Source organism: Erinaceus europaeus, chromosome 1 (genome assembly GCF_950295315.1).
Source record: "Erinaceus europaeus chromosome 1, mEriEur2.1, whole genome shotgun sequence".
In the NCBI taxonomy this organism is placed as follows: domain Eukaryota; kingdom Metazoa; phylum Chordata; class Mammalia; order Eulipotyphla; family Erinaceidae; genus Erinaceus; species Erinaceus europaeus.
The window spans coordinates 79757171-79774806 of NC_080162.1; the positions used below are offsets into that span (position 1 = coordinate 79757171).

Consider the following 17636-nt stretch of genomic DNA (forward strand, 5'->3'; position numbering starts at 1 on the left):
TTATGGGATACCTAGATGTCAGAATGACCCCATCACTCATAAATGTTTGCTAGATAGAAAGTCATGTACTACTCACTGTAGCCCATTCCCTGCAAAAAGTACTTGAAGGCCTCGGTGAGCTTCCCCGGCTAGGGAGAACAAAGTAAGAACAAGTTAATCTTTGCATAGGCAGAGACATAGAATCAAACAAGTATTTCAACCAACCAACCAACCAACTAAACAAAGCTCCTTACCTGAACTACTTGGGGCAGTCCACCACAGTCTGCCATCTAGAAGAGGAAAAACATATAAGTTAGCTGGGGTTTTAGGAAATTGTGCTGAACATTCACGAGTCCTCCTCTTTTTTTTTTTTTTTGGTAATGTTAGAAATAATTCATTTTAGGGACATATGCATCCCTATGTTCAAAGTTGTATTATTCACAATTGCCAAAGAGTGGAAGCAGCTTAAATACCCATTAACAGATGACTGGCTAAATAAGCTATGGGACATATATTCCATGAAATATTACTCTATAACCAAAAAAGATGATATTGTGTCCTTTGGGACAAAATGGATGGAACTGGAGGTGATCATGCTTAGTAAAATAAGAGATGAAAGGTAACTACTAAAGAAAAAAAAAACCTACTAAAAATAAATTCTTAAAAAAAAAAAAAAGACAACTACTAGCTGGTTCCACTCATATGGAATCTAGAGATCTGATACACATGAATTTGGGAAGAAAAAACAGGGCCAAGTGATGGCGCACCCTTGCGCACACATGTTACAATGCGCAAGGAACTGGGTTCAAGTCCCTGGTCCCTACTGGCAGGGGGAAAGCTTTGCGAGTGGTAAAGCAGGGCTGCAGGTGTCTTCCTGTCTCTCTCCCTCTTTATCACCCCCTTCCCTCTAAATTTCTGGCTGTCTCTATCCAATAAATCAATAAAGATGGGGGGTAGGAAGGTGAGGGTACAGAACTGTGGTGGCGGATGTGGTGTAGAACTATACACTGTAACTTTATAATCTTGTAACCTACCATTAATCACAAATAAAAAATTATTCTTTTTTTTTTAACCAGAACACTGCTCAGCTCTAGCTTATGGTGATGCGGGGGATTGAACCTAGGACTTTTGAGCCTCAGGGATGTCTATTTGCATAACTACTATACTATCTTAAATTAAAAAAAAATTTATTTACTTTTATTATTGGACAGAGGCAGAGACAGAAATTCAGAGGGGAAGGGGAGATAGAACAGGAGAAACAGAGAGACACCTACAGCCCTACTTCACCACAGCTTTCCCCCTGCAGGTGGGGACAAGGGGCTTGAACCTGAGTCTTTGCACACATTGTAATGTGTGCACTTAACCAGATGTGCCACTGCCTGGCCTCCCACTCCCCAGGTTTTTTTTTTTTTTTTTTTTTTTAAACCAGAGTGGGAGAGGATAGGGGAAGACACACCAAAGCACAAATTTAGGGCCAGTGTAGTGCTGAGAATCAAACCTGGGCCTCACACATGTAAGTCATTTGCCCTACCATCTCCCCAGCCACTCCATGAATCTTTTCAAATAGAACAGGATTGAGTTATTTAGGTTCCTTAACTTCCTGTTTAAATATATTCATGGGGGCAGAGGGGTAGATAGCATAATGGTTATGCAAACAGACTCTCATGCCTGAGGCTCCAAAGTCCCAGGTTCAATCCCCTGTACCACCGTAAGTTAGAGCTGAGCAGTGCTCTGGTAGAAAATAAATAAATAAACAAATAAATATATTCATGGGATCCAAGCAATGGTGCACCCAGTAGCATACACATTATTATGTGCAAGAATCAGGGTTTAAGCCCCTACTTTCTACCTGGAGGAGGGAAGCTTCACAAGTGGTAAAGAAATGCTGCAGGTGTCTCTGTCTGCCTTTCTACCTCCCCTCTCACTTTTAATTTCTCCATGAAAAAAAAAAAAAAGAAAAGCCACTGGAAGTGGTAAGATTCATTGTGCAGACAATGAGGCCTAGGGATAGCCCTGGTGGCAAAATAAATGATAAGTATATCCACACATATATCTCCTCAATGCACTCGTCTACAGAGACTTAGCATCTTTATGCATGGCAACACAAGAGTTAACTGAGTATGTCACTGCTAGCCCCCTCAATACCTTATAATTAAATGATGCAAAAATTGTATAGGAAAAAGACACCACTACTTGTATTAGAGGTTACTTCTAGTTTGTAGGATTATAGGTACATTTTATTTTATTCTTCCTATACTTCTCATCTTTAAATAAAGAGAATGAGAGAATAAAGAAGAGAGAAATGAATTTCTTCTTTCTGAGCAACTACTAAAGAAACAGGGTGTTTTAAATCTTTTTTTTTTGATATTTTTTCTTTTTGCTTTCTTTATTTCCTTTTGTTGCCCTTGTTGTTTTATCATTGTAGTTATTATTAATGTTGTTGTTGTAGATAGGACAGAGAGAAATGGAGAGAGGAAGGGAAGACAGAGAGGGGATAGAAAGACAGACACCTACAGACCTGCTCCACCGCTTGTGAAGCGACTCCCCTGCAGGTGGGGAGCTGGGGGCTCGAACCGGGATCCTTATGCTTATGCTGGTCCTTGAGCTTAGCGCCACCTGCGCTTAACCAGCTGCGCTACCGCCCGACTCCCGGTGTTTTAAATCTTAACCGTATTTAAATTACTCACAAGTGGTTCAGGAGGTGGCACAGTGGATAAAGCATTGGACTCTCAAGTATGAAGTCTTGAATTCAATCCCCAGCAACACATGTACCAGAGTGATGTCTGGTTCTTTCTCTCTCTCCTCCTATCTTTCTCATTAATAAATAAATAAAATATTTTAAAAAATTACTCACAAATGACTGGCAGCAATGCGAGACAGATCATCTTACCTTTAACAAAGTTGTATTCATGGGGTTCAGGCGAGAATTGCATTCAACCTTAAAAAAAAAAGGAAAAAAAAATAAAACTGATAGAAAAAAAACACTCTGCATGGGAATCATATTTCAAGGTTAATAGTTCATTTTGGGGGGGGTTGGGCAGTAGCGCAACGGGTTAAGTACACATGCACAAAGTGCAAGGAACAGCATAAGGACCCAGGTTCGAGCCCCCGGCTCCCCACCTGCGGGGGGGGGGGGTGTCACTTCACAAGTGGTGAAGCAGGTTTGCAGGTGTCTTTCTCTCCCCCTCTTTGTCTTCCCCTCCTCTCTCCATTTCTCTCTTTCCTATCCAACAACAATGACAACAATAATAAATAACAACAATAATAACCACAAAAACGACAAAACAACAAGGACAACAAAAGGGGAAAAAAAATAGCCTCCACGAGCAATGGATTTGTGGTGTAGGCACCGAGCCCCAGCAATAACCCTGGAGGCAAAAAAAAAAAAGAAAAAAATTAAGTAAATAAAATTTTAAAACACACACACACACACACACACACACACACACACACACACACATCAGATAGAGTTTATATATGGGAGTCGGGATAGAGTAGACATGTTAAAGGCCATTGTACTGGGGCCAGGTGGTGGTGCACCTGGGTGAGCACACGTGTTACAGTACCCAAAGACCGAGGTTTGAGTCCCCGGCCCCCACCTTCAGGGGGAAAGCTTTGTGAGTGGTGAAGCAGGTCTGCAGGTGTCTCTCTCTCTCCTCTATCTGTTATTGATGTCATTGTTGTTGGATAGGACAAAGAGAAACCGAGAGAGGATGGGAAGACAGAGGGGGAGAGAAAAATAAAAAAGAGAGACTAAAACAAAATCTTTATTTTTAATTGAATAGAAACAGAGAGAAATTGAGAGGGGAGGTGGAGACAGAGCAGGACAGAGAAACACCTGCAGCCTTGCTTTACTACTTGCAAAGCTTTCCCCCTGCAGGTGGGAACCAGGCCTTGAACCCAGGTCCTTACGCACTATAACAGGTGTGTCACCCCTCCTTTTTTTTTTTTTTTTTTTACTAGAGCATTGATCAGGTCTCGTTTATGGTGGTGCAGAGACTGAACCTGGAACTTTGGAGCCTCAGGCATGAAAGTCTCTTTGCATAATCATTATTAATAATTAATTAATAAGGCTTAACATTTTTTTTCAAAGTTGTAGATGGAGGGGGGCAGGTAGTGGTGCACCTTGAAGTGCATACATTACAGTGCACAAGGACACAGGTTCAAGCCCCTGGTCACCACCTGCAGGTGGAAAGCTTTGCAAGTGGTGAAGCAGGGCTGCAGGTGTCTGTCTCTTTTTTTTTTTTTACCAGAGCACTGTTCAGCTCTGGCTGATGGTGGTGCAGGGAACTGAACCTAGAACTTTGGAGCCTCAGGAATGAGAGTCTCTTTGCATAATCATTATGCTATCTACCCCTGCCCTCTCTCCCTCTCCTCTCAATTTCTCTTTGTCTCTATCCAATAATAAGTAAATAATCTAAATAAATAATTGTTGTTGTTGTCATTGCTGTTGTTGGACAGGACAGAGAAATCGAGGGAGGAGAGGAGATAAGAGAGGAGAGAAAGACCTGCAGACCTGCTTCACCACCTGTGAAGCGATCCCCCTGCAGATGGGGAGCCAAGGGCTCGAACCGGGATCCTTATGCCGGTCCTTGAGCTTTGTGCCACCTGCGCTTAACCCGCTGTGCTACCACCCAACTCCCAGAAAAGAGTGATTTTTATAAACTTTTTTTTTCTTTCCTGTAGAGCTAGGACCACTTTTACATTCATTCCCACAATGACAGAGAGGGAGAGACACCACAGCACTGGAGCTTCCTCTGGAACAGTAACACTTCCCATGTGCCTTTAGCTCTTGAACCTGGGACACAGGCATGGCAAGGCACATGCCTTACCTAGTGAACTATCTCCCTAGCCCCCTCAAATCCCCCCCCCCTTTAGCTCCTGTGTTATTGCTAGGGCTCAGTGCCTGCACTAAGAACCCACTGCTCCTGGAGGCTATTTTTTCTCATTTTTGTTGCCCTTGTTGTTGCTATTATTGTTATTGCTATTGTTGGACAGGACAGAGAGAAATTGAGAGAGGAGGGGAAGACAGAGAGGAAAAGAGAAAGACAGACACCTGCTTCACCGCTTGTGAAGTGACCTACCCCTGCAGGTGGGGAGCCAGGGGCTCGAACCCGGATCCTTGAGCCAGTCCTTGCATTTTGCACCATGTGCACTTAATCCACGGTGCTACTACCTGGCTCCCCTCAAACTCCTTTTTGCTGAAACCATCATTATATTTTTATTGTCTTTGGGAAGTTTAAAGAAATTTTGAGTGTTATTTTCCTGTGTGTTTAAGCCAGACAATGAATCATAGACCAGATGAATGCTTCACAGGACAATTAAGGAAGGTGTGAATGTATTCTGTCATCACATCTACCTCATCCTACCCCACAAGATTTCCCCATGTCTACAGTTTTGATTTAGCAGATTTTGTTGACAGTGACTTGTAACAGGGAATATATACTTGGTCTTATCATTGATTGTTTAAAACCCTTGGAGTTTCCAAAGCAAAGTGAGCCATGAAAACATCTTTAGTTATACTGATGAGACTTTTGGAAAGTCCCCAGGTAACTTAAGGATGGGGGCTGTTGCCAGGGGAAACCATCGACTTGCTTACAGGGTTGGAACTTTCACTCCCACATCCTCACCTCTGGGGAGCATGAGGAGGTATGTGATTTGGTTCAATTTATCAATATAATGCTTTAATCAATCATGCCTCTATAATGAAGCTTCCATAAGAACCCAAAAGTAAATGTCAAACTGGCACTGAGCTTGGCTGACTTAACGAAAGGACAGGAGTCAGTTAATTTCCAAGATGGTGGACAGTGAAGGTGCTGGGAAAATGGCAGCCCTCTACCTCTACCCACCACCAGTGAAGTCCCCTGACCTTCCATCATATTTTGTTCTGTGCATCTCTTCCATCTGAGTATTTAGTAAAATGAGTCTTATGAGTCACACCAACAAATTAAGAAAATCCAAAGGGAGATGGATGAAATTACCTACCTATAGTTGGTCAGATATATATAGTTGGTAAGAAGCACAAGGTTCTGAAGTATGAGCACATACTTGGGGGATCTAAAGCTATCTCTAGGTAAAATAGTGTCTCAGTCAAACTAAATTAACTACTTGATGGAGGAAAAAAATTTGACAGAATTGATGTCAGAACTGTAAACTCCCTTCGCAATAATCCTTTGAAATATATATATGCCTCCAGGGTTATTGCTGGGGCTCAATGCCTGCCCCATGAATCCACTGCTCCTGGAGGCCATTTCCCCCCCCTTTTGTTGCCCCTGTTGTAGCCTTGTGGTGGTCATTACTGTTATTGTTGGTGTTGTTCGTTGTTGGATAGGACAGAGAGAAATGGAGAGAGGAGGGGAAGACAGAGAGGGGGAGAAAAAGATAGACACCTGCAGACCTGCTCCACCGCCTGTGAAGCGACTCCCCTGCAGGTGGGGAGCCGGGGGCTTGAACCGGGGTCCTAATGCCATTCCTTGTGCTTTATACCACATGCGCTTAACCTGCTGCACTACCGCCTGATCCCCTATTTTAATATATTTTGTTTTCATCTTAGTCAAAGAAAGAGGAGGAGAGAACATGCAAGTGATGGTAGTGTGGGGGATTGAACCTGGGACTTAGGAGCCTCAAGCCTGAACGTCATTTTCCATAACCTTTCTCCCCACCCCCAATAATATTTAACTTTAAAATTTGTAGGAGTCAAAGTTATCAAAGAAAACCAGATTAATTTCATATAGATATTTAAATTATATATGCTGTAGACAGTCTTGCTAATAGACAATGACAATATTGCTGGGCTGGAGAGGTAGCATAATGGTTCTGCAAAAAGTCTTTCATACCTGAGGCAACATAAGCTAGAGCTGAGCAGTGGTCCCGCAGAAAAAAACTTGCCAACATCATGTGTAATTTTTAGAAGTGAAAATTAAAACAGTGAGACACCATTTTAAATCTATCAAATTAATTAAATGCTAAAAAAAATAAAGCTCCAATGCTGGACAGAAGTTGTAAAAGAGGCACTCTCATACATTGCTGGTGAAAAATATACCAAAAACCTTACAAAGGTTTATGATTTTTTAAAAAAAAATTTGTTTATTTATTTTCCCTTTTGTTGCCCTTGTTTTTTATTGTTGTTGTAGTTATTATTGTTGTTATTAATATCATCATTGTTAGACAGGACAGAGAGAAATGGAGAGAGGAGGGGAAGACAGAAAGGGGGAGAGAAAGATAGACACCTGCAGACCTGCTTCACCGCCTGTGAAGCAGCTTCCCTGCAGGTGGGGAGCCAGGGGCTGGAACCTGGATCCTTACTCAGGTCCTTGCGCTTTGCGCCACGTGTGCTTAACCCACTGCGCTACTGCCCAACTCCCCGACTCCCAGGTTTATGATTTTTGACACATTAATTCCACTTCTGTTGGGCAGGGGTAGATAGCATAATGGTTATACAAAAAGACTCTCATGACTGAGGCTCCAAAGTCCCAGGTTCAATCCCCCACACCACCATATGCCAGAGCTGAACAGTGCTCTGGTTAAAAATAATAATAATAATAATCCACTTCTGCTTCTGGAAATCCACCCCAGGAAAATCAAAGATTCATGCAATGCAACAGTCCAAGAGCAAAATCATTAAGGGGAGAGGGGCGTTTAGCCTCTTTCTTGCCTAGCTCCAGCTGAAGGAGGAACAGAGTAAAGAGGTCTCTACTTTGGCTCCTACAAAACCTGCAAGAGTACGCCCTCCACTGGAGGGGTGAAGAGACGTCACCATTACAGACTTGATACTGTGCACTTCATGAAATTAGATGTCATCAGAAGTCTACTAAACTTCAATTTATAAACTCCCCTTTAACATCTGGTGACAGAAATTGTCCAGGACTTCAAAAACAGATCTGTGCTTTCAGAGCACAGCTACTGGTGCTTTAAAAGATGCAACCTATCTGGTTGGCCTTTTTGAAGAAACCAATTTGTGCTAACTATGCCAGTGTGTTAATAATCATACCAAAAGATGTCCAGTCAGCATGCCTCACTGACATGGAAAATGTGCTTAAGCATCCACTATGGGGTGAGGGGAGATAGCATAATGGTTATGTAAAAGCCTTTTTAAAAAAATTGCACCAGGGCTATCTCTGGGGCAAACATTTTAACTTTTTTTAACAGGACAGAGGGAAGGGGGTAGAGAAGGAGAGACACCTGCAGTGTTGCTTTATGGCCCCTGAAGCTTCCTTCCTGGTAGGGACCAGGGGCATGAACCTAGGTCCTTGAGCAGGGTAGTATGTATGCTCAACTGGGTGAACCACCATCCAGTTCTGCAGAAGACTGAATCTCTGAAGTACCAGTTCAATCCTCCACACCAGCAAAAACCAGAGTTATACAGCACTCTGGAAAGGGGGGATATTCCTTATTATGAGAAATATATCATAAAAAAAAGGTAGGAAAAATTGTTCAAGGAAGAGAGCATAATGGTTATGCAAACAGATACTCATTCCTGAGGCTCCAGGTCCCAGGTTCAATCCCCCACACTACCATAAGCCAGAACTCAGCAGTATTTTTTTTTTTCCCCCTCCAGGGTTATTGTTGGGGCTCGATGCCTGCACTATGAATCCACAGCTCCTGGAGGCCATTTTTTTCCATTGTAGTTGCCCTTGTTGTTTTTATTATTGTTATTGTCATTGCTATAGTTGTTGTTGGATAGGACAGAGAAATTGAGAGAGGAGGGGAAGACAGAGAGGGAGAAAAATAAGAAACCAGCAGGCCTGCTTCACTACTTGTGAAGCAATCCCCCTGCAGGTGGGGAGCTGGGGGATTGAACTGGGATCCTTATGCCTGTCCTTGCACTTTGCACCATGTGCACTTAACCTGCTGCGCTACTGTCCGGCCCTCATTTCAAAAAACTTACTATCTTTATTTATTTATTGGACAAAGACAGCCAGAAATCTAGAAGGAAGGGGGAAATAGTGAGGAAGAGTGGCAGAGAGATACCTGCAGCATTGTTTTACCCTTGCAGGGGGCTCGAACCTGGATCCTTGTGCACTGTCACATGTGTACTCAACTGGGTGTGCCACCAACCAGTCCCCTAATTAAAAAAAAAATCATCTTCTTCCTGTTATTGGTAGTTTGAAATGCTAGGCATTTTCTTCCATGGGGGTCAAGGGTACCTAAGTATGTAACTGTAATAGGAAATAGAGGACAGAAATTATGGACCGGCAGTTTTTTCAATTTTGTTTTTGTATGTGAAATTTTTTTCTTGCCTCAGGGGTTATTGCTGGGGCTCGGTGCCTACACTATAAATCCACTGTTCCTGAAGGCCATTTTTTCCATTTTGCTGCCCTTGTTGTTACTGCTGCTGCTGTTGGATAGGATAGAGAAATTGAGGTAGGAGGTGAAGACAGAGAGGGGAGAGAAAGATAAGACACCTGCAGACCTGCTTCATCACTTGCAAAGCAACCCCCCCTTGCAGTTGGGGAGCCAGGAGCTAGAACCAAGATTCTATTTTTATTTATTTATTTTCCTTTTTGTTGCCCTTGTTGTTGTTGTAGTTATTATTGTTGTCATCGTTGTTGGATAGGACAGAGAGAAATGGAGAGAGGAGGGGAAGACAGCGAAGGGGAGAGAAAGATAGACACCTACAGACTTGCTTCACTGCCTGTGAAGTGACTCCCCTGCAGGTGGGGAGCTGGGGGCTCGAACCGGGATCCTTATGCTGGTCCTTGCGCTTTGCGCCACGTGTGCTTAACCTGCTGTGCTACCGCCCTACTCCCTAGAACCAAGATTCTTTTTTTTTTTTTTTTAAGATTTTATTTATTTATTTATTAATGAGAAATACAGGAGGAGAGAGAAAGAACCAGACATCACTCTGGCACATGTGCTGCTGGGGATTGAACTCAGGACCTCATGCTTGAGAGGCCAAAGCTTTATCACTGCGCCACCTCCCGGACCACAGAACCAAGATTCTTATGCTGGTCCGTGTGCTTTGTGCCATGTGCGCTTAACCCGTTGGGCTACACCCAGCCCCCTGTATGTGAATTTTTAATATAAATATGGGGATAATGGTCTGGGAGATGGTGTAGTGGATAAAGTATTGGACTCTCAAGCATGAGATCCTGAGTTCAATCCCCAGAGTAATATCTGCTTCCTTGTCTCTCCTATCTTTCTCATTAATAATTAAATAAATAAAATCTTTAAAAAATGTGGGAATATATAAAGCATTACTGCTAGTCAAAATGTCTTACTGAAGGAAGTTCAGCAGTCCAACTTTATAACAATTATAAATAAACCTGTTAAACTTTTCTGAATAGTGTCAGCACTTGGATTTGTTTTTAAAAGAAGTACATTTCTGGCTGGGCCATGGCATACCTGGTTAAGTACACATATTAGCATATATAAGGACCTGAGTTCAAGCCCCTGTCCCCATCTACATGGAGTACACTGCATGGTGAAGCAAGTCTGCAAGTGTCTATCTTTTTCTTTCTCTATCTCCCCCTCATCTCTCAATTTCTTTCTTCCTTCCTTCTTTCCTCCCTTCCTTCCTTTCTAAAGATTTTATTCTAAAGACAGGAGGAGAGAGAGAAAGAACCAGATATCATTCTGGTACATGTGCTATTGGGGACTGAACGTGGGATCTCATGCTTGAGAATCCAGTGCTTTATCCATTGCGCCAACTCCCAGACCACTCATCTCCCAATTTTTCTCTGTCCTATCAAATAAAGTAGGAGAAAAAGAAAAAAAAATATATATGTATGGTCACCAGGAATGGTAGATTCACAGTGCCAGCAGTGAGCCCCATTAATAACTCTTGTGGCAAAACAAACAAAAACCCCAATAAATTTCTATGTACACCTGGGCAGTGGGACACCTGGTAAAACACATGCATTAGTGTGAAAGGACCTGGGTTCAAGTCCTCAGTCTCCACTTGCAGGGGGTCCTCTCTTCCTCACTTCCCCCCTCAATTTCTGTTTCTATCCAAATTTACTTGTTATAAAACCAGTAAATTAGTTGTGTTGGTAGTATAGTGTTTGAGCATAGCTGCCTTCCAAAATGAGTAAATTTCTTATTGGTGGCAAAAAACTATATAAACAGAAATAACCAATAGGAGAATAAGGTCAAATAAGAGCACATTTACTAGACTGACTATTAAAAAGACAAACTGACTAAAAAAAAAAACAAAACTGATTTTATAGTGCAAGGACTGGAGTAAGGATCCTCGTTTGAGCTCCCCACCTGCAGGAGAGTCACCTCATAAGTGGTGAAGCAGGTCTGCAGTTGTCTATCTTTCTCTCCCACTCTGTCTTCCCCTCCTCTCTCCATCTCTCTGTCCTATCCAATAACAATGATATCAATAACAATAATAATAACAACAATAAAAAACAAGGGCAACAAAAGGGAATAAATATTTTAAAAAACTGATTTTATATTGAAAAGTAATATTAATAGTGTCCAGTAATCAATTTCTAAAACTTTTGTGTAATTAGTACAACCTGAGTTGTTATCATCTGGTAATGGGGTCATGATTTTTCATCTATGTTTTCTACAACGAACACTATTATGTATATTGTGTTATGTGCTTCAGAGGGAGGAAGTGAAAAAAACATCTATCTTGCTATTATAGTTTCAGATTGATGGTGGCTGCAGAAGGCTAAGGCTGCTAGACATCTGACATTTGATAATTAATTTGCAAAGTCTGGCAAATGATGCTCAGTTGTGCTATTTGTCACTAAGCGAGCTGTACCACACATAACATTCAAAGATAACACTGACATTGCTTTTTTTTTTTTTTTTTTTAGCACTGGTGTTTTCATGACCAGTGGATTCCTTTTTAAATTTCTGAGTGAGACAGAGATAGAAGGAGACACACCACAGCACCTGCTGGTACGGTTCTCCCATGTGATGCTGGAAGCTCAAATCTAGGTTGTGGCATATGTGCTCTACCAGATGAGTTATCTCTTGGCTCCAATTTTGATACCTTCTGAGGAAACCTAATGACTGATGAGGAATTACTTTTTTTCAAAATAGAAAATGAAGAGCAGACCCTGATATGTGCAACTAGATACAACAAACTATTTACTCATCAGCATTGTGCTAATAAGCATCATGCTATGTAACCTTTTTTAAAAAAGTATTTTTATATATTTATTTATTTATCTTTCCTTTTGTTGTCCTTGATGTTTTTTATTGTTGTTGTCATTATTGTTGTTACTGATGTCGCCATTGTTGGATAGGACAGAGAGAAATGGAGAGAGGAGGGGAGGACAGAGAGGGGGAGAGAAAGACACCTGCAGACCTGCTTCACCGCCTGTGAAGTGACTCCCCTGCAGATGGGGGGCTGGGGGCTCGAACCAGGATCTTTACGCTGGTCTTTGCACTTTACGCCATGTGTGCTTAACCCGCTGCACTACTGCCCGACTCCCACTATGTAACCTTTATTGTATTTTAGTCTTGCTCATATTCACATATTAAGACATACTTACCATGTGGCTGGGGAGACAGCATAATGCTTATGCAAAAGATTTACAAGCCTGAGGCTCCAAGGACCCAGGTTTAATCCCCAGCACTACCATAAGCCAGAGCTAAGCAGTATTCTGATATCTCTCTCTGTGTGGTTGTATCTCTTGTTAAAAATCAATCAATAAAATCAAATAAATAAATAAATGACATACCACAGTCTCAACTGCAGGTGAACTGTCCCCAACCACCAATAAAGTAGAACACCTGGGGGAAAAAATTGACACTTAGCAAGTTGTACATATGTTTCAGTGAACAATAAATTTATTTAAGAAAGACTGTTACTGTCTTTAGTCATTCAGTGGGGAAATTCAAACTTACTTTAATGTCTTTGATCTGTTATCATTATGTCCCTGTATGGGTCTTTCAATCTCCAGGTCTCTGCGTCTAGAGAAACAAAGGAAGCAATCAAGTAAAATGACTGTAAAATGTAAAAAAAGAAGAAGAAAAATTCATGCCAGAGGCTCCGAAGTCCCAGGTTCAATCCCCCACACCATCATAAACCAGAACTGAGTAGTACTTTGGTTAATAAGGGGAAAAAAAAAAAAAAGCCATTCAGGTTCTTTCCAAGTTATGAAAGCCAATACATATTAAAGGATCTGAGAATCATCTTTCTTTCACATTTGATGAGAGAAGAGCATGTTGCTTACAAGTGGTCATTTCAGTGGTACAGAACAGGAATAAGGCTCATTGTTTGACCCTGATGAACTCTGTAGGATACCAAAAGGTACTAACTTCAACTTCAATACTCAATGACAACACTACTGAAATCCTTATTTTAATTGTTTAATTTTCCAATTAGTCTATAAAAATAAATTCCTTAAAAAAGGAAAAAAAAAAAAGTCCATGAAAGATGATGAATCTGGGGAATGTTATGCATGTACAACTATTGTATTTACTGTTGAATGTAAAACATTAATTCCCCAATAAAGAAATAAATTATTAAAAAAAAAAAGGAAAAAAAATTGGGGGCAATGTTTTCCTTGTAATGAACATGATTCAGTATAGTACTTAATAAGCCTTTCTGACTGCAATTGAAAATAAGGAGACTCATGGGGGCCGGGCAGTAGCATAGCAGGTTAAGTGCACATAGCGCATAGTGCAGGACCAGAGTGAGGACCCTGGTTCGAGCCACTGGCTCCCCACCTGGAAGGGGGTTACTTCACAATCGGTGAAGCAGATATGTAGGTGTCTATCTTTCTCTTCCCTTCTGTCTTCCCCATCTCTCAAGATAGGTCTCTGTCCTATCCAACAATAATGACAACAATAACAGTAATAACAACGATGGGCAACAAAAGGGGGAAAAGTGGCCTCTGGGACGTGAAGCAGGTCTGCAGGTGTCTGTCTTCCCCATCTCTCTCTGTCCTATCCAACGACAACTACAACGACAGCAATAACAACAATGATAAACAAGGGCAACAAAAAGGGAAAAAATAGCCTCCAGGAGCAGTGGATTCATAGTGCAGGCACCGAGCCCCAGTACTAACCCTAGAGGCAAAAAAAAAAAAAAAAAAAAAAAAAAAGAAAGAAAAAGAAAGAGACTCTTATACAGAAGCAGCTAGAAAGAGGGCTCAAAATCTGACTTTGCAGTGGCTCAGGAGATAGGGCAATGGCTAGAGTACTGACTTAAAAACAAAAACAAAACAAACAAAAAACCCCACAGTGCTGAATTCAATCCCCAGCACTGCTTGTACCAGAGTGATGCTTTGGTGTCCAATCTCTCCACATCCCCACCTTTAGTCCACATCTTTCTCATGTTAAAATAAATCTTTAGGGTGAGGGTATATAGTATAATGGTTATGCAAAGAGACTCTCATGCCTGAGAACCCAACTTCCCAGGTTCAATCTCCCGCACCACCATTAGCCAGAGCTGAGCAGTGTTCTGGTTAAATTAAAATAAAATAAATATATTGTAAAAACAAAACAAAAAACAAGACTGCTCCTTAATGGTTGTGTAACTTAGGAAGTTATAGCTGACCTATTTCCGCAAGCTTTTTCTTTCTAATGTACCATGTTCCCATAAAGTGGTAACATCTTTTACCTTTGAGAAGCTGGTCTCAAGTTAAGAATCAGGCTTTCGGGAGTTAGGCAGTAGCACAGCGGCACAAAGCCAAGAACCAGCATAAGGATCCCGGTTCGAGCCCCCGGCTCCCCACCTGCAGGGGAGTTGCTTCACAGGAAGTGAAGCAGATCTGCAGGTGTCTATCTTTCTCTTTCCCTCTCTGTCTTCCCCTCCTCTCTCCATTTCTCACTGTCCCAACTAACAACGATGATATCAATAACAACAACAATAACTACAACACCAATGAAAAACAACAAGGGCAACAAAAGGGAAAATAAATAAATAAATAAATAAATAAATAAATAAAAGAATCAGGCTGTCTCAGTGACAACAGTTTTGGAACACAAAAGAGAATTTAATGTGCCTGTATATTATTTTTGCCTGATGAAAAGATACCAGGAAGAGAAACTGATTCAAAGGTCCAAGGTCTTTTGTTTCTGCCATATGTATTTTTTCTGTGTCACTTCAAATTACTGGTATACTTATATGTGTGCAAAAATTAGGTATTACTTTGTTTCAAAACATCTTAAAACTACAACTGGCATTTGACTGCACCCCAAATGGCCTTTAGTTTATTCTTTTTGGAAGTTGTTTTCATAAAAAAAACCTTCCTCTTCTACTAAACTGAAATAGTATATGAGGAATCCTACTTCCCCTTCCTTCAACTTTAAATTTCCCTCATCTTTCTAGACTTGGTCTACAATACATGAAATAATAGGAAACAACTGTACCCATTATAGGAATCCAGGAAGAGCTGTAGGTTTTCCTGGTTGATATCTTGGGCAATATGTAGCCTGTAGGTTTGAATCAGGTCAAGGTTGGCCTGTAACTCTTCCTAGAACAATTAAAAGAAGACACAGGTAAACTTCTGAGTTATGGTACAGGTGTATCTTATTTGGTTTGCATTCTCAAGAGCCAAAGTTTAATTTTCCTACCTGTAATGGGAGATTGGGCAGAAATGCTAGATGGGTGTTGGTGAACTGAATGAATTAAATACTCTTTATTTTTATTTATTTATATTTTTAAAGAAGCAAATAAACTTTATTTCCACAACACAGCCCCATTTCCCCCAGGAACATGAAGTCAACCTCAGCCACCAAAGCAAAGAGGGTAAAAAGTCATTAAGTGACAGATCACAAGATTATTAGAAACTTTTTATTTTTAATAATTAAAAACATTTTTGAGAGTGAGAGAGACAGAGAGCAAAGTACCACTCCACCACCCATGTGTATTTATTTATTTATTCTCATAATGTGTATCAAACCCAGCGCAGAATCTCACATAAGCATAGTAGGTAGCTATTCTTCTGCTGAACCATCTTCCTTGCTCTTGGAATTTTATAGACCTCAAACTGATTCAGTGTCACATATTTTCATAATGGTTATTTCATAATGGTTGACAAGATTATAGGGGCATAGTTCCACAATACATCCACCAACAAAGATCTATGCTTCCCCATCCAAGGTGTGGAGCTGGGGGCTTGAACCTGGATCCTTACGCCTGTCCTTGCGCTTTGCACTTAACCCGCTGCTCTACCACCCGGCCCCCCAACCCACTATTCATTTTTCTCACCCCTTTACAACAACAAAGTAGAACATGTCCAAATTCTGTGAGCTACTCTCACAGTTTAATCCAATACAAAAGAAGGGGTTTTGGGAAGCTCCAATCTATACCTTGTCAAGAAGTCCAGGTGATAACCTGGACTTTTCATTGATATCTGAAGTTTGGGGAGAAAAGAAGGATGGGGAGATGCAGTCTTACAGGGGGAAATCATATGTGATCTGATGCTATCTTCTCTCGGTAAATAACCAGTCAGAATTGAGTTGCACTGTAGCACACCCAACTGATGTCCAATAATTATTTGGTGCTGATGAGTGTGTAAATTCACTCTGTAATTAAATGTCAGAAGCATTATCCTCCAATCCACTCTTTTTTTCTCTGAAAAGAGGCTAGGGATCCCCTCTCTGAACCAATAATTGTCCACATTGTCACCTCCTCTAGAATTCAGTTTCCTTGTCAGTAAAATATGAGAACAGAACAAGATAATCTCTAAAGTTCTTTTAGTGTGAACATTGCATGATTTCTTTTTTCACTGACATTTTTATTTCTGTGAAGCCTTTTCCAGAGTTCATTATGGCTTTTCTAATGCTTTAATAAGGCATGTGATAATGTCAATGGCATGTTGCTCATGGTGAACTGGGGGGTAAAGGCGCTGCCTTCTCTCATTTTTTCAAATGTCAAGAGCCATGTGGTGCTGAGTTAGTGCCTCCCCGAGACTAGCCTTTCCTAAGCCACATACATTTCACACTCCTCTGGAAGTCATACCAAATAGGACCAGGAGAATTCTAAAGCAATTCTTCCTGAGCTAAATAAGACTTTACATGTTAGCCAATACAAAACAGTTCAGGTTGGAGTAGGCATTTACCTGTCCAAAGTGATGAGCCAAAATAATGTCCACAATATTGGTTGTCAATCCTGAGAGCTGAAAAGGTGAAAGATTTTGTGTCAAAGGAGTAAACACATGTAAAAATTTATCAAGCTGTCCATTTCAGATTAGTGTATTTATTTTGTAATTGTTATTTTTCAACAAACAAAACTCAGTGTCATAAATTTTCTTTTTAACACATTTTTATATTTATTTATTCCCTTTTGTTGCCCTTACTTTATTGTTGTAGTTATTATTATTGTTGTTATTGATGTCGTTGTTGAATGGGACAGAGAGAAATGGAGAGAGGAGGGGAAGACAGAGAGGGAGAGAGAAAGATAGACACCTGCAGACCTGCTTCACCGCCTGTGAAGTGACTCCCCTGCAGGTGGGGAGCCGGGGGCTCGAACCAGGATCCTTATGCCAGTCGTTGTGCTTCGTGCTACCTGTGCTTAATCTGCTGACACCCAGTGTCACACATTTTCATGAGACAGTGTTTTCAAGAGACATAACAAGAAACAAATCAGAAAAAACAAGAACAAAACCAAAAAAAGCCAAATCTTTCTTTTATGGAAACAATGAATAGTGAAATGCTTAACTGGAAGAAATATTAGCCTACCCTCTTTGAAAATGTGAGATTTAGATGTTGTTATTTTGCTACTTTATTCCTGCCGTATTTCT

At 40.9% G+C, this 17636-nt stretch overlaps 1 protein-coding gene across 6 annotated transcripts in view; it reads right to left on the bottom strand.

The window, feature by feature from the left end:
• Positions 1-17636, bottom strand: part of NDRG3 (NDRG family member 3) — a 107748-nt gene that overhangs the window by 4499 nt on the left and 85613 nt on the right. For 4 of the 6 annotated variants that reach the window (XM_060189286.1, XM_016186141.2, XM_016186140.2 and 1 more), the window contains 7 exons: positions 16956-17012; positions 15262-15365; positions 12790-12855; positions 12624-12675; positions 2870-2917; positions 234-269; positions 77-128 (listed from right to left, as the gene is read on the bottom strand). In XM_060189286.1, coding sequence (XP_060045269.1) covers positions 77-128; positions 234-269; positions 2870-2917; positions 12624-12675; positions 12790-12855; positions 15262-15365; positions 16956-17012 — 415 coding nt within the window. The remainder of the gene's footprint in view (positions 1-76; positions 129-233; positions 270-2869; positions 2918-12623; positions 12676-12789; positions 12856-15261; positions 15366-16955; positions 17013-17636) is intronic. The other 2 variants (XM_060189301.1, XM_060189299.1) reach the window with 1 other exon arrangement.